The sequence below is a fragment of the Acromyrmex echinatior genome, chromosome 7, assembly GCF_024713525.1.
Source record: "Acromyrmex echinatior isolate Ae372 chromosome 7, ASM2471352v2, whole genome shotgun sequence".
In the NCBI taxonomy this organism is placed as follows: domain Eukaryota; kingdom Metazoa; phylum Arthropoda; class Insecta; order Hymenoptera; family Formicidae; genus Acromyrmex; species Acromyrmex echinatior.
In genome coordinates this window covers 9,483,708-9,502,187 of record NC_141858.1, presented here as the reverse complement: position 1 = coordinate 9,502,187, position 18,480 = coordinate 9,483,708, and the positions used below count along the sequence as shown (strand labels likewise).

The 18,480-nt window shown below is 32.1% G+C and overlaps 1 protein-coding gene and 1 long non-coding RNA gene across 6 annotated transcripts in view; one reads left to right on the top strand and one right to left on the bottom strand.

The window, feature by feature from the left end:
• sns (sticks and stones) overlaps positions 1-18,480 on the bottom strand; it is a 319,941-nt gene that overhangs the window by 76,686 nt on the left and 224,775 nt on the right. For all 5 annotated transcript variants that reach the window (XM_087407788.1, XM_087407789.1, XM_011069976.2 and 2 more), the window contains exons 2-3: positions 17,190-17,330; positions 15,140-15,313 (exon numbers count right to left, since the gene is read on the bottom strand). In XM_087407788.1, coding sequence (XP_087263914.1) covers positions 15,140-15,313; positions 17,190-17,330 — 315 coding nt within the window. The remainder of the gene's footprint in view (positions 1-15,139; positions 15,314-17,189; positions 17,331-18,480) is intronic.
• The window catches only part of LOC147909157 (uncharacterized), a 96,421-nt gene that overhangs the window by 68,381 nt on the left and 9,560 nt on the right, over positions 1-18,480 (top strand). The window contains exon 5 of the long non-coding RNA XR_015545669.1: positions 5,103-5,504. This is a non-coding gene — a long non-coding RNA (uncharacterized LOC147909157). The remainder of the gene's footprint in view (positions 1-5,102; positions 5,505-18,480) is intronic.

Below are 18,480 nucleotides of genomic sequence, written 5' to 3'. Positions count from 1 at the left end.
TCTCTTTCGCGCTGCTTCAATTATATCCTCTGGCGGTGATAAGCACGGAATTGCATTTACGCGCACGACGGAGCCGCGACACACGCGGAGAACACGACACGCTGTGTGTGTACACACAATCGCGTTATGTCAAGCCGCATCTCCTGTCAGGCATCATTGGCATTAACAGCTGTGCCCTTCGTGCGTAACACTGACGTTTTGCAAAGTTAATTATCAACGAATGAAGGACTTTCTTGCCTGTATGTCTCTCAATCATTCCTACCTTTCTCTCTTCAGAGAGAAACTTCGTTCGTACTTCATAAATGCTACGTTCAGCTCGGGTACTCGAATTTTTCGCGATTAACTGTGAATCGATATTTGAAAATATCGAATAAAACGCCCGATAAAAATAACACCTTGAGAAGAAGTGTTATAAAGTGTTTTATTCTGGAGAGTCGTATAAATAGTAAGACTAATAATAAGAAATGCATATTTTTTTTTTATAAATACTCAACCATGCAAATATAATTTTTTAAATAAAAAATTTTTTAATTATTATAATGTATTGGAAGCCATTCAATTTTTATTTAACATTTTTTCATTTTTGACGGTTAAACGATATTCACGTAGAAAGAAAGAAACCGATTTTTCTCGAAAGAGTTTTATCCCTTAACGTATAATCGGATACTTATAAAAAAATATATATTTCTTATTTTTATCTTTATTCTAACGTTTATCCAAAGCTTATTAAAATCGGAAGAGGAACACTTGATTATGTTCCCTTGTTGATATATTCTTCTGGAAATTACATTCGAATATTGGCAATTATAGGACAATTATACGAGTTAATTATTATGCATTAATGATAATACAGTTAATTTTTTTATGAAACATATACATTTAAAATTTATTAACTTATTATTTACAGCTATTTATGATGACTGTTAAATCATTATTTTGTAAAGATCTATAGATATCTTTATTTCTTATTTCCTACGGATATTTTCTCCTTTACTGTCTCTGTATGCATGCCTGACGGTTCTGAAAGACACTTGCTTTCTCGTCAAAAAGTGGCAATATAAATGATATAAACTGACATCCATACTGGATCGGATTCTTATATATCTATCCATTTTATGTAGCTCACTGCTTATGTTTCATTGCTACATTTCGTTTACGTGTCATTCTTATCTTCGCATTTATGACTGAGAATTTATTCGCGGTGCCTCGGTCTGGTAAGAAAGTATTTTTCTTTGCCAGGTCGTCTTATAAGTCTCATTTTTACCGTTAAGCCGTCCATGGCGCATGCAAGACGGAAAAGGACGACGATAGGAAGCGACCGGTGGTGAGAATAATGTATATACACCTGAGGAGGAAGGGTAATGGAGAGAAGCGGATGGCCCTGGATACAGGGTGTAGGGATGTAGGGTGAGAGGTGGTGTGCGGAGCTTTTCCTTTGCGCAAAGCAAAATAAATGTCACTCGTAGAGCTGTGCAACACCGTTTCACCGTTGGTGGAAAACTGAGCGCCCGAACAGCATCAGTCGCTTAACTGCATGTTCGAGAAGGATAAGGTGGATAAGATGGCGGCGAGAAATAGAGAGGGAGGTCGTAGGGGGACAAAAAATGTAGTGATAGAGAGAGAGAGAGAGAGAGAGAGAGAGAGAGGGAAGGAGAGAGAGAGTGAGAGGAAGAGAATGCGGATGTTGCTGCTGATGCCAGACATACAGGCGCACATTCGAGCGATTTCGATCGATGCCCTCCTGGCCTTTTGTAAACAGCAGATAGAAACCGTGACACGGTATCGATCAGGATGTGTGATATGTCGAAAACGAGCGAGTCGGGCGAAATGGCACGTAAGCAATGACGGTAACGGGAGCGTACGTTTCAGGAACCGCGTTTCGTGAGACGCCATGATGATATAATCTTTGAAGGTATAGAAAACATTTTTTTATATCAGACTTTTTCACCTAACAAAAATGTGAACGGAAGTGGTGCGTGAAGCAATGCGTTCGAGCGTACATTTTTGTTTGCGAAAAATGTTTGACTCGCACTTTTCGAATTCATTCGTTTCGCGATTGTTGAACATGGACAGTAATCGTGTTAAAAACAATTATCAAGTTTTGCAGAAAGCTATGACAGTAAAGTAACAAATATTTTTTTATTGTTATATAACTGTATACATATTTCTTTATTATAGTATATATTTTTTTTATATTTTTTTATTTTTCTTTATTATACAGAGTGTCATGAATATACGGCCCCACTCGTTCCGAGCAGATAGAGTGGACTGAGTAGAAAAGTCCTCTACCATTTTGTAATGCTCGCAATAATTAACGAAATATTAACGTTTAAAAATAGCCGAATGTGCACGTCTTCCCGATCTATTATTGCCGAAAGCTTACCGTCGCGAGCATCTAGGGCTCAAAGGGCGCGGCGCGCCTGCTAGGGCATTCCCGCCCTGCCCTCGGTGGGCCGTACCTTTGACAATAGTAAGTCGAGCGAACGCGCGTATTCGGCTATCTTTAAACGTTTCATATATAATATAATATATATAATAATATATGTTTTTAAACATGTACATTATTCCAATTATAAAATGTTTTGAATATCAATTTTAAGATATTGAAACATATTTATCCTTTAAATATTTTTGCTTCAGAGTTTTACATTTTTGTATAAAAAAATACAGTTTTCTTATTTTGTTAATTATATTTAATTATAACAATTTATATACAATTTGTTATAAATATCCAACTTCACAAATATTTTCTAAAAATGTCAAAATGTACGTAAGAAATGTTTAATAATTTTCATTTACTTGCAAAAGCGACGAAAATTAATGTATGTAATTTAAATAAAAAAATTAAAAGCGTTATTTAGTATTAATTCATTATTTTAAATAACTATACACTTCTGACTTATTTCTTATTTAATATTTTATATAAGTTTCCGGAACCTATTTTTATATCTTTTATTTTAAACAAGTTTTTCGTACTTGTTCTTTTTACAGATTCCTACGATTTTATATTTTAAATAAGTTTCTGAAACTTATTTTATATTTTTTATTTTAAGTAATTCGTATTATTTTATCGAGCCATGATCGGCGTTATACGTAAGTTTAAGAAAGAATTTCCGAAACACGGATAATTTGCAGTAGTAGTGTCTTAAATTAATTTATTACTAGTATGAATAACTGAAAAATTAAATAATGATTAACAAGATGTTTAGTACTTTTAGCTAAAGCTGTATTCAGCACAAATTGTTTCACGATATTAAGAAAATTTGCATATAAAAAACATATATTATATTTTATCAATCTTTATTGAACTATGAATCATTAAAAAGAATTATGAAAATTGAGACATAATATTGGAATATCAAAAATATCTAATACGCGAATAATTAGTAATTCGTTTAAAAGAACTATGCAAGTAATATAAGATTGTGCCCGAGATGCTACAAAGCAAAACGCGAAATGTACGGCGATATCCGTTCGTCAAAATCATGTAAAATATGAAAAATATAATTGAATAAATCGTTGAATATTTTTCATACGCGATAGTTGGGTGTAATCTAAACAACATCTGGCGAAAAGCTCGGGGAGGGGGGGGGGGAAGGGGGTCGCGCGCGACGAAAAGCGGTGGGTCGCGAGGCGAAGGCGTAGGGGGACGCGGTGCGGTGGTCGACTACGTCATCACTTTGGCATTTGTTCGACGACTTCGCAGCAAGACGGACGTGTGGCGTGAGTCGCTCGCGCGATTAATCTACGAAAATTAGAGATTCACCAACGCGAACTGATAATTAATTACATAAGGATGCTCAAATAGTAATATTGCTCAAAACTAAGGTGTGTACTCAGAGTTATATCTCAATCTTTATTACTCTCTTTGACGATTTACGTTCAAATAAAGATTAATAATAAGATTAATAATATATTCTTTTAAGTAAAGATAAACGCAAATTTTTTAAATTATGAAACAATTTGGACTAAATATAATAATGGATATAAATAGAAATATCATGTATTACACATTTACAGATATATTAATTAGATATTTAAGGGCGATATTCATAGTTCTTATTTCAAGACTGTCTTAAGTAATGTCTTACGATGTTAATACGGATCTCTGATTCGTGACTTCTTAAAATTATACTTAAGACGATCTTGAATATAAGCTCTATGATATACTTGAATATAAGATAACTATGAATACCGGCCTAAAATATAGATGAGTTGTGTGCGTAACGAAATAAAACGTAAATCGTACAATAAAGCATCGTGTAATATTCATCGATGAATATTAAAACGTAATGAATAGATTATTTTACTGATTTTGTAATAGGCGTTAACGTTAGTATTTCGACAGTTAGACGGTTGGCGCGTGACCTTCGATTGGGGATGGTACGAGGTGGCACGGAACGGCGCGTCATGTTTACGCCTAGTTATCGCGCAGTTATTATTCCCTTACCGAAGCTCGTACAAACAACGTAGCCGTGTCGCGACTTTTTTTCACATTACTTTTTGAAATCTTTTTCGCGAAGAATGTCTAATACAATACGAAACTTTGTATTATACTTTATGAATAATTATTCATACTAGTAATCGTATTATGTGAATATTCATAAAATACAACATTTCGTATTATACCTAGCACTTTTTGCGATTATTATATGTTTCAAAAAGAAATGTGAAAAGGAGCAGTATGCGACACGGCTACTTGTTACGAACGATATCACACAAGTCATAAAAAAGCAACATTGATATGAATACTCTCATGCAAAAAAATCGCAATTCCTGCTTTCAATACAATTAATACAGTTTAATAATTTAATTAATTTTTATTTTTGTGCATCTTTCGTTACGATCCGTTAAAAAATTAACCGTAACTTTGAAACAATTAATAAAAGAAACATTTCTTCCTTTTATTAATTTCTAGCCTATTTTATAGATTCTAATCATATCTTACAGATATTATGAATAAATAAAAGATTCAGTTTTTTTATCTGTTTTGACTTTTTCGCAATATAACGGATAATGCATTGCAGACGTGATATTCGTTTCTAAAAGTTAACCGATTGCAATAATAGCATAGTAATATAGCTATTTATTACATTTTTCAGATTATCTTCCCTCTCACGGATACACCTTGACATGGTGAGGGGGCTCAATATCCAGAGGATATTTTACACGAAAAGAATGATTTTTCTCAAATATCTAAAAATTTTCGGATATGTCTGAATGTATATATCTAGATAAATTTTTAGATATTGAGTAAAATCATTCTCTTCGCGTAAAAATCCAACGGGGAAGCTAACGTCGCCGATTTACTTGAAAATGAACGAACCGCAGCCGGTTCGTCGCGTCGCGCGTTTCGCGAGTGCCGTTCTAGTTATTGGACTCAAGTTATAGTCCGCGCGCGATTACAGTGTATTCGCGAGTGTTTTACGCGAGTGTCCTGTGCATATTCCGAGAGGAGGTGGAGGTCTGGGAGAGACATCGGGCACTGATGGAGCAACCTGGCGGTAAATATTATTTTTTATTTATGTAATATTAACCTTTTTTCGCTAGTTTTTAAATCAATTTATTTGACAATAATTTAAAAATGATTATTTTTAAATCATTGTTAAATAAAATGATTTAAATAATTCTATATTCTATAAAATAATTATATAAAGTAATTCTATATATATAAAATAATTATACATTCTCTCTAAGGTAATTATATATTCTCTAAAATAATTATTGTATATATATTTTTTAAAGAAGATCTTAGCGAAAATAAATTTGTATAAAATTTTTAAGTAATTTTTAAATAACTCTCTTTTTACATAATTTAGATTTTAGGTAAAAGGAGAGTTATTAAAAATTTAGAGATAAAGTACTATATTTTTTCTAAAATAATTATATATATTCTCTAAAGAAAATTTTAGGAAAAATAAATTTGTATAAAATTTAAATATTTTAAAATTTTAAACAAATTTATTTTTACTAAGATCTTTAAAGAATATATATAATTATTTTAGAATTATATATTTTAGAATTATTTTAGAATTATATATTTTATAAAAAAATGTATAATTATTTTAGATAATATATAATTGTTTTATATCTAATTAAATAATGGGTTCAAAATTCAATCCTTACAAAAATTATATTTTCAAAATTGTATGATTGTTTTTCAGCAAACTGCATGCGTTCATATAGCAATTATTTTTTAAAGTAATTATTATTAGTTATTTTTTTACTTAGTTTTAATTTGGATTTTAATTTATTTGTTATAGATGTAATTTTTAAGTAATTCTTCTTTTACATAATTTAGATAAAAGGAGAGTTATTTAAAATTTAGAAATAAAATAATTATATATTTCTTCTAAAATAATTATATATATTTTTTAAAGAAGGTCTTAGCGAAAATAAATTTGTATAAAATTTAAATAATACTTTAAAATTTTATACAAATTTATTTTGACTGAGAAAATAGTTGCTATATGAACGCATGCAGTTTGCTGAAAAATAATCATACAATTATGAAAATATAATTTTTGTAAGCATTGAATTTTGAACCCATTATTTAATTATAGATATAAGATAATTATGTATTATCTAAAATAATTATACATTTTTTTATGAAATATATAATTCTAAAATAATTATATATATATTCTCTAAAGATCTTAGCAAAAATAGATTTGTATAAAATTTAAATAATATTTAAAAATTTTTATTTTAGATAATATATGATTATTTTATATCTAATTAAATAATAGGTTCAAAATTCAATGCTTACAAAAATTATATTTTCGTAATTGTATGATTATTTTTCATGAATTATTTTTCATGAATTGTATGATTATTTTGCACACTGCATGCGTTCATATAGCAATTATTTTTTAAATTAATTATTATGAATTATTTTTTTACTCAGTTTTAATTTGGATTTTAATTTATTTGTTGCAGAAGTAATTTTTAAGTAATTCTCCTTTTACATAATTTAGATAAAAGGAGAGTTACTTAAAATTTAGATAAAATAATTATATATTTTTTCTAAAATAATTATATACATATATCATAAAGAAATATATTTTTCATTTTATAGTCATATCTTCTAAAAATTGTCAAAGTAGAAAAGTATTAAAAAAAAATTTTTTTTTTAATACTTTTCTGTACTAAAGATTTTTAAAGATACTTTAAAACTATATGTGTGTACGCGTGCGAGTGTATATATAAACTAGAAAGAATAACCGGTAGAAGTAAACGACAATCACGCGTGGCCTTTCTAGCAAACAAACCTTTCCTCCCTTCAAAATTTTATACATCTTGCACGAATATGGCGAGCTTTCCCAGAGCTTTTTCAGCTCTGGTAATGTCACATACATACAGAACGCGTGCCACGCTACTCGCCAATGCATGCATATGTATAGTACTCGTACGTTGTAGCAAAGAGCGTATATACGTGGCCTTTTGGCCGTGAACGATTCAGGAGGCCAGTTCAGATATCTTTCCTCGACTTATACGTGTTTCGAATGAGAAAAGGGAGGCGACAGGACGGTCCAGTGCGCGCAAAATTGTACTAGGGAAAAAGCGATAGACTGAGAACGACTTCGCGTGTCTGCAGACGAATAATTCACAAAATTCGATTTCTTATCTGTCTTTCTCACCGCTGTGGTCGTGACGCACGCGATACACTAAAAAAAACACGAGAATACGAAGAATGTACGAGAATACGAAAAAAAATCGCGTAGGCGACGCGTCGGCACCCCTAAACTTCTCGAATAAATAATTCATAGGCAGGTGGATATCGATCATCTCGTATAAATAATGCTCCAGCGTTTTTTTTTCTAATCAAAAAGAGAAAATATACTTTTGTAACATTTATTTTCATACTGATGATGCGTCGATATCCACCTGATACTGACGTTCACGTCAAAAGTGTCTGCAATCTCCGTAACATAGTTACTTTAGTGCAGTGAAAATCCGATTTGAAACAGGTGTTTTGCCATGTTTTGGAATTCGTTTTACAAGACAGAATGTGTAAATACCGGTAAACATAGCTTGGATTACCTGAAATTATCCGACGATGTTTACAACGATATTGTTACGAGCGATTGTAGTGTACATTGAATGACGTTTATATAATTGTTACCCGGCAACGAATTAACTAACCAATACGTAAATTGTATTGTAGAAATGTCAGCCAGGGTCTGTAATGTCTGTAATGAATTGAATGTATATATAATCTGAAATCTGTATAATTGAAAATACATTTTGTTATCTTGCTAAAGTTTCGTCTCGTTTAACATAAATGATGTAGCTTAACGGTTAAATTTTTTTAAATATAAAGCAGACTTCGTGTAATAGAATAATGTAAAAACAATGCAATCATGATAGAAAATAAACAACGGCAGATTAAAATAATTAAAGAATACAATTAAAGAAGAGATCAATAACATGATATAGTTTAAAACGTGCAATTAGCAGTTAAAAAAGAATATACGCGTAATTATAAATGCGAAAGGTACAAAGTAAATAAAGTGAAAATATGTGAAGAGAGAAAACAAGAATGCTTTCAGATGGCAATTTTGTAAATTCTTAATTTGCAGAAAGTGCACTGCGCGATCAAATGGGAATGCAGTGAAATTATTTCACTAAAAAATACGTCGAAAGCTAAGATGAAAGAAACTTTTCGCCGTATTAAATGACTGCCATTGGAAGTTAACCGTTGCCGGTGTTTACATTGCTTTTTTTAATGTCGGCTGGAAAATTAAACGTTTCATCGGAGAGGTCTTTGATCCGCTATTTTTAATAAAGCAACGTTTCTTATTTCAGTATATACATATATACTACTTTCGCCCATTCAAGTTTCCTCGCAACTCTTTCATTTGCTCATTGGATCGTAAGAAATATTCCCTCAGATATTTTTATTTATCCTGCTTTGTCTTTTCTTCCTCATTCTTTGCGTATCATGCCGTGAATTCATACGATTCTTGGAAAGATGCTTTTTTCTAAGACGAACCCAAGAATGGCCCGATCCTTCCCGCGTCATCAGCTATTCAAAACTGCCCTAACGGTAGACGTAAATATGAATGACAACCGCATTCATGTCATGAAATATAAAAGTTTCGGTTATATCTCATAGCGATCTGTAGGCATTTGTAGTAATTTAATTATTCCTTATCTTTTTAGAAAAAGTCATGCACAAATACTTACTTACATAGACATTTTTTTGAGATATGTTAAATATTATTTGCAAATATTTGCAATATTGTATTTCACATTAAATCTAATAATAATAAATCTAATAGATAAGAAATTATATCTTTTTATGTTGTTAGAATAAAAGATTATTTACAAAATAATAAAAAATTTTCTGTATTTGTTTAATAATAAATAATAACAGTAAAAACAATAATAATAAGAATAACGTTTCTGAATATTTGTTAAATACAGTTTGTGCTTTGAAATTCTATCGTATTATTGCTTATTTTTGAATTTTATTTCGTTGATTGTCGTAAAATTTTTGACTGCGTTTATTTTACTATTTAATTCAATTGGATCTGAATAAAGTTTTAATTTTGATTCACAGTTATTAAGAACTTATTCGTATTACGATTAATATCTAGCAGTCAAGATTTGTAATTAACTACTGCAAACGACTAATATTTCCATTCAACTTAACAATGTTCTTTTGTCTGCACGGATCTATAGGACATGTGGATTATTGACTAAGAGATACAGTAAATTTTCTTCAATATTTTTATATGTTACTTATTGTAATATTGTACACATAACTATTAATTTATGTTATAATTCAAATTTTAATTTGATTTTTTAAAACAATGATAAAGACCCGATCGGCATCGGAACGTAATACTATTTATGATCAAATATTAAAAGTTATTGTTTGGCTCATAGTCCTCCTACTTTATTATTATCAATAATAACAATAATTGATAATAATTTTGAGTTTCTTCCAACCATACATAATATATAAAGCTAGCTATACATTAATTTAGCCAGTGTTGTTTGTTTTTGTAAAATTTGTTGTTTTTATTATGCAAATGACATCCTTGAATATTTACAGATACTGAGAAATATCGTTATCATTTCATAGGAGAGAATCACCATAGCACATTATTAAAATGTAAACAAAGAATTCGTGCCCACCTTAAAAGGACATGCGGATGTGTTTTTAGTGTCGTTTTATTTAAAAACAGGTGCAATACCAGCAATTGCATTACGTGTATCCCAATAGTCTCTTTCGTGAAATAATCATGTACACGGAAATACTTCCACGTGCATAGTTGAGAAGGACGAGTTTCAAATGGTTATCGTATGCATGCGAACAGCATTTATTTTCCAGTCGTTTGCATATTATTATTTCAAAGTAGAAAAACATGTTACAACGATTAATAAAACGTAACTTCGGATTGATAATATCATCTTAAATGAGCTAAACCTGAATATCGCAAATGCTTGAGCTTAATTTTCTCTTTCACATATCTTTTCAGCACGTTTGCATATCTAGTAAGATAAAAAAAATTTAAGTAACAAAATGAAACAATTATTTTTGTCTTTCAATATAATATATCTTTTTTATATTTCTGTATATTTTTTTAGAACAATAAATTAATTTTTCTATAAAAAGTCACTAAAAAATATTTTTAATTTTTGTTCTTAAAATATTTTAACTCCGAGATCACTTCATCATTCGCTCTACATTTCCGATTTTTTGTTCCTCTAGCGATTATTTTTTATTTTCAAAATTGATATCCGATTTGTGTGAAAACAATTTACTAGTAATAAAGAAATGATTTCCATAGTGTTAAACTATGACAAAAATTCAGAATATTTTTTAGGTATATAGAAAAATAAAAATTTAGTTATCATTATACAAAAATGTATTGAAATAACGATTATATTAAAAAATAAAAAAATAATTTTCCGTTTTATTATCTTATTTTATATCCTTGAGCTGAAAGTTCAAGTTTGTGACTTATTATATACATATATATATTAGGTGTTGGAATTAATTCGTAGCGTTTTTTAATGAAAGAATGTTATTTATTTCACATGAGCATTAAAAAATACATTAATGAAAGTACTTCCCATCACTTGTAAAACGCTACGAATTAATTCCAACACCTAATATATTGAATACTTTGATCAAGAAAATATTTGATCATCATTGTTTATTATTTTTTTCCTGATGAATAATCTATGGTACCAAGCCAATCATACATTTTAATTAATTTCCTTAACATTCAAAATATCTTATTTTTCTCTCAACTTCGTTAATTGACGGAATTCGTTCGAATTTTTGCAAGCGTTGAAAATCGATCAGACATATCTGCCATGATATCGACGCGCTGTCGACTCTAATTTTATCCGATAAATGCATTTCATTCTCTCTGTACAAACGCTGGAAGGTTAAAGACCTTTTCTCTGACAATTATTTTCACGAACCTGTTACGCTCGATGCCCGTAAGTCTGTCCATGACAGGATAACTTCGCTATTTGGTGATAATAGCGGCCGACCGGGGAACAAACGAGAAATCGATTTGAATTATTAAGGTAGAGGAAATATGACGACGACATGGGTATCGATAGAGTAAAGCGAAATACAATTATGTCCGTTTACCGGTATGGGATCGGGAAAATACCGTTAAGCGCGTAATTAACGACGCAGATTGATTCTGCGTTTATACGCGCTTTTACGTGAATATGCGGGAGAAACACACAATCATCTCCGTGAAAAACACACATGCATATACGTTTACAAAATAGGCGCATCCGGGCGTGAGAATTTACCGGCTTGATGTCGCTCGTTAACGATCGCTCGAGATTTGTACGCGCGATTTTCACCGATGATCCATTTGACCCGCGGCGTGGATTATCGTCGACGGTGTCTCTGCCACGTATTTTCATCGTCACCGGTATATACGAGCGTAATGAACGTGGACGTGTGCAACGAGGAAGATTGATTTGACGGATATGACGACTTAGTAATACGCCCGTGCCCACGATGGCCGTTTTATTAAAAGCCCGGCGCAGGTGTAAAACTAGACTTATCTACCATGAGAAGAATTTGCACATCAAGGCTAATATCATTTTAACGCTGCTCGTTTCTTACGCTGAACTCGTATAAAAATGATATTCTATGTTGTAGATTGTCACGTGAAATTTTCAATTTTTTGATAGCGTTGCTTGATTGATATTAGTCACTAATAATAATAATTATTATTATTTTAGTATAAATAATTATTACTATTATATGACACGTATTAATATTACATAACACATCGTTAATAATAGTAATAATAATTATTTCGACAGAAATAATAATTAGAAATAATATAATATTATTAGCACTTATTAGAGTCCTATATAATATTATTTTTATCAAAATAAATATTACTGATATTAACGACTATATAATATCGATTAAATAATGCTATAAAAATATGTTATATAATGTTATTTGCGTTTAACAAAAATTATGAGTGTGAGAAAAATACTCTTTATTGCATTTTTTATTATAATATGCGAAATAATTAGTACGTATAAATAGAAAATCGTATAGGAGACTTTTGAGACATTTATAGAGCGAAGTACAGTAGGATTAGTAAAATGTATTTTTTTTCTTTCTTTTAATACGCTGTCTATGGAAAAATATAGATCGAGAAGTTCTACCTTTTCATCAAATCATTAAGAATTCAGTAGATAAGTCATTAGCTCGGAGAATTCCTTATTATGGTAATTCCCTAATCTATAATTTATACATAGATCTGAGATCCAGAGAATTCGAACTAGTTACAGTTTATATATGGTAATTTTCTGAATAACGCCGCCGAGACCGCGCGCATGTTTTATTTTTAAGATAATTACAATGATAGAAAAACAATAATATCAATTTTCTAATTAAAAATTACAATGCAAATATAATAAAATTTGTAGAAAGGTCAAACAAATGAGCAATTAATTAGGTCAAAGATTAAAACTAGCTATTCATTAACGTATATAATGTATCGTTTCGATTATACTAATAAGTCTTCTTCAGCCAAATTACAATAGAAAAAAAATTAAGAGTTTGGAAATGATAGACAAATTTCGTCAACATTTTTAGTAGCCGATTACGCCTGCGTTTCTCTAAACAAGCAAAGGGATAAACGTAATTTTATTACATCGCGAGAAGAACCCCGGATAAATGGATCAATTCCAATCGAACTCGCGAGCGTTCTCGTTTCGCAAAGCGCGAAAGAAAAATTCATTTTCGGAACGTTTGTCATCGGAACCGTTGATGCGCTGGGAGCAGTTGCGGAATTAGCTTTGTGATGCACTCACGAACGCACTATTGCATTCCGGTCATAGCAGGCGAGGCGTGCACTACTACGAATGCGACGTATGCATTGGAAGGGTAGGAAGAATAGCGCGGTCGATGGTTCTGTCAAAAGGTCGCAATTCTGCAGATACTAAAACCATCGTCTCTCAAAACCGAGCACGTCATCCCTGTCTTCGTAGTCGCACCGGAAAGGTCGCGCGTATGAAAACTAGCTTCGTTCCGGACTTCGCCAAACTAGTTTACGTGGAAGTCTGTCAGACGAGTGCATATTGTCGCGCTTAATAACTTCTGCATAATTTACCAAAGAGGGGGAGAGAGAGAGAGAAGGAGGGAGGAAGAAAGAAAGAGAGAGAAGAGACATCGTCGATGGCGTGGAAACGCTGGTACCGCTTGGGTCAACGGATGTCATCGTCGGTGTGATCAACCGCCCTCGTCGAGAATCCCGAAAGTCGACCTTTCGCGATGGTGACAGGGCGTTACACAACGTAACGCCCACACGACCGCGTAAATTAACTTTAAGCACGGTTTCGAGATCCTGAGTTTGTAATTCGAGTTACGGCACGCTTTGCATTTTAAGTACCACGCCCGTACGGGGCTATCGTCGAAACGACTCGGTCACGATTATTCCCAAGCAGGGGTAAGTATTTTTCGTATCCACTGCTGTTGGAATTTTCCCAGATTGCCGAGGAATATCATGGGTCACGTTTAGAAAATTTTAATTAACATACAGTATTCACGCGATTTTTGTTTATCTTATCGAACTTCGCGATTCCGTTGAGATCTGTCAATAGATGGATGTTTTGTCATTTTCGTCTCATGTTTAAAAAAATAAATAGAATTCATTGTTACGAATATACGAATAAATATGTGAGCGATACGAGATCTTATCTTAAATTGTGTAAAATCAAATGCGAAATTATACTTTTTGTATACATTGCATTAATAAAGATTGAAAGATTAAAATTAGAGGGAAATAGTTTAACTCTTCCTTTTCTTTTGCCGACCAAAATTTTATTTTAAGATAATTTTCGTATCTTGTCATTTGAGAAAAAACAACAATTTTCAAACATTTTTTTATTTTTATAAAAAAAAACATTTAATTGGATAATTAACATAAATCAATTAGAAATGCATTAAAACATGTTAGAATTATCAAATTCTCGGCGGCAAAAGGATTAAATCAAACTTGTCCAAATTATCGCGATACGACTTCTCCTCTTCGTCGTTCCGCTAAATGAGATGGAGAAAAGAAATGAAAAAGAATAAGCGCGCTAAAACTATAAATCATCATTTAAAAAAACAGGTATTCGTTATATCCGTGTCTCGTAGTCGGTTAATTTTGTTATTAAGAGAAATTATTGCGACGTGAGTGCTGCGAATAAATGGAAGTAAGAAGCTAGAATTTCAGATTTAAAAAAGTAGCGCAAACAAGTGCCATGTTTGACTAAATAACCTATTATATTAAAGAATTATTGATGAATTATTTATTGAATGACAGAGAGTGCGTTCCATTTAATGACACAAATCGACATAAACATTCTATTTTTCTTGATATTCAAAGAGTAACAAAAAGAGAAAGATTTATGTCGACTTGTGTCATCAAATGCAATGGAAAGCACCCGCACTAATTAGGTAAAAAATGACAGTCAATAAAAAAAGAGAAGATAGTCAATAAAGAAACGACATTCTCAGATAAAAGGAATGTGTGCTACTCTTATTAATATCTGAAGCTAAAAGAAGCGTCTCTATCTTTCATTTTTCAATTTGGACAGACTTGGATAAAACTTTTCGATCGTACTTCATCATATTTCGACTTACAGGTGACGATTAGGTGAGCGCTGGCGCGAATTGGTTTGACCCGCAGATATCGTCCGACTTGACACTCGTACTCGCCATCGTCGGTCAGAGACGCGTCGGTGATTTTCAGGTTGAAAATACCGGCGTTTTGATCGCCGATCAATTTCAATCTAGGATGGCCCACGATTTCGCCGTCTGTAACATCAATTCAGGATCGTCATGCATTGAGTTATATCACTTGTTCGCAAGCAACAATCGATTGATGGAAATTAGATAATTGGTTAACATTTTCTACCTCTTGGCTAAGTGTTGTAATTCATGATCGCGCAGATACGCGGCTAATACATCGGCTTTAATTTTAGCTCTGTTTATTAGCGTTTATTCGATCGGTATGCGAGCACTCTCGGCAAAACGATGCGATTACGGGTAGGCGGAAGTCGATGAGACCGCTGAGTAATTAACCACTCGCCGTTGATAGTCTCGCTCTCGGACAAGGTTCTTTACAGTCACGCTTAAATAATAAATCCACAACTTTACTATGTTCTTAAGTAAGGTCGTAAAAGTTGTAGATACCTATGTAAAGATACCTATGTATTGAAAGAAGAGGGATAAATTTCAAAATTTTCTTGTCATCTTAATTCTATATTTCATCCGTGTTACGTTTTTCTATCTTGCAGGATTTAATTTCGAACATTCTGAAAATTATGAACAAATATTTAATAGTTTAATATAATATTTAGACTAATCGATAAATTGAAAAGGACACTATCGAGAATATTAAAATATTTTACTCATAGGTAATTTTTATAAAATAATAATTAATGTGTCAGAAAATTAAATTAAAAATTTCACATATTTTTAAAGTTTAATGAGATAAAAAATTCTACATTTGTATGTGTCTGATATTTTTTCTCTTATCTAGAAAATTCTATAAAAAATTGATATTAATAAATTGAAATGCTTTCTTAACAAAATTTTAGTTAATATATCAAGCTTAAAATTTAATATGTAAAAAATAAACTTTACAATCACTTCGTGTACATATTTGTGGACTACGCGTAATCGTAACGTATACAACGTTGTAAATTCGTAAAAGTAGGAAACAATGTGGATAACATTGGTTCTTGATTAGTGCGTTAATGTGTTTCCAAAAATTTCTGTGTAAAACAATCCCGTGTAAAGCGAAAACTCAATTTCCTATTGAAAATATAAGCAGCTTTTGTGCGTGGTTTTAATTGGTAGATTTAGACAGAAGCGTGTTTTCCCGCGACGTTAATTGTACAAACACAGGATTATCTGTCTTTGCCGAATTTAACAAACACAGTTTATTCTGTATGCATTTTATCTTTGTTATTATCGAAACATTTATATTATATCAAACGACCTTTCGGATCATTCTCTTTTTAAGTGGATTTATCAGAGACCAATGCGAATGGTACAGACAGATAAATTTCAGATAAATTTTCTACAAAGAAATATAACTTTAAATTTTTCTTAAATTGTGTACCACATATAATATTACAAAATTTACGTTTATAATCTATGTATTACATATTAAAAATCTGATCTCAAACTCATATTTTTTCTGAAGAAAATGTAATTAGTCGTCTTTATTATAATTTTCCAATACTTTCGTATTTCATGCTTTTCAAGATTCAAAGTGTTAATGCTAGACAAAAAATGGTCTAATCAGTTTTGTCTGGATAATTGGCGTTCAATTAAGGCGATTAAAAAGGAAAGCAGAAAGTAACGATCCTTCTCTAATACATACACAATGCTATTCGATAAATCTTAAATTAGATTCTACTGAATTTCGAAATCTGTAGTTTTTGAAAAATAATAAATAATCAAACATAAAAATAATTTTTCTGGCTAGTAATAATTCAAAAATTCTTTTATCCATTCTGAATATCTTATAATTAAACATTTACTGTTGATATACATCGATATTTTCGTAGAAAAAAAATACTTCCTCGTGAAGCAGTGAATTTGTGGTTTTCTAGAAAATGACATTTGAAAAAGGAACAGTCACACGATAATAGATCTTTATATTTCAATTTATTATACTCACTCTGCTGTATGACATAAGCAAATCCGTCTTTGACCCACTGGACGGTACCGACTCGGTTCCCCACCTCGCAAGAAATTGTCACCTCGCCGCCTTCCAGCACGGAACTATTGCTCGGCCTGACCCGAAAGTATTGTCCCTCGCCTGTAACAGAAAGATAAAAATGATTTCGATTCGGAAGCTGCGCTTCTTCGGAAGGACGATAAACTTGCGCGTTTCTGCATGCCATCGTTTTGCGAACAGTTTTGCTCGCTCGACAGGATAAAGCAAAGTAGGGTGATGTGCCATAGACTATAAAATTACGTTTTTACACTACGTTTCTCTCCCCGAAGAAATTGTCTACGTGAGATTTATCTTTATCTATGCACATGAAAAAACATTGTGAGTCGACGACTGATTTGTGATGAATATTTCGTTAAATATTTTATGGATCTTTTATCTTATAATTAGATAGGGATACTAAAAACTAACAATTTCCTTATGTATACTCGTTATTATTTTTTAGAAGAAAAATTAACGAGCGGCCAATTAATGGCAAAAGGTATAAGCATAAAAACGAATCCAGTTACAAATCCGTAACTTCAGAATCGAATAATTGCGTGATGGCTAATAATTGTGCGGTATCTAGCATTTATCGCGCGTGACGGCAAATCCACTTCCGATTCCGTCATTCGCTTGTAATACAAGACTTTACGTTCAGTTGCATCGATCGTCTTGGTTAATTAACTGTAATTGTATATTACGGTCTTTTTTGCTCCGTAGCGCTGATTATCACCCGTGTTGGGTGAGAGTTTCATGTATCGACTGCGATGCCCCACGATGGTGTAACCGTTCAAGTGCTTGTGTGCTAAGTTTGCCGAGAACTGAACCATCTACCAGCCCGGTATAATTTCTCATTTTTAGCAAACGATAGTGGGATCCTAATTGCTTCTTATTGAGCATCGTAGATGCAGCTCTATGCCAATACAGATCGATTAGGTGCGCTAGCGAAGCAACGAGAGAGCACAATAATTATTCCGGCGATAATGTCGGCGATTACGCAAACCGCCGCTAAGCCTCTCGTTTTTCGCAGCGTTACTGCTGCTGGAAGAATCAGACGGGTTTGGTTTCAATACGATCGATAATCCCTGTGCCGCATGGTATTCCACGTCTGTACCGCATCACCACACGTACAAGATCGAACTGCGTTACGCATCACACGCGAGTATTTGTCCCTTTGTTCCGTACCGCCGCGTTAAAAGTAAATTCACACGTTTCGTATCGTGTTGATAGACGACTTGAAAAAATTATATAA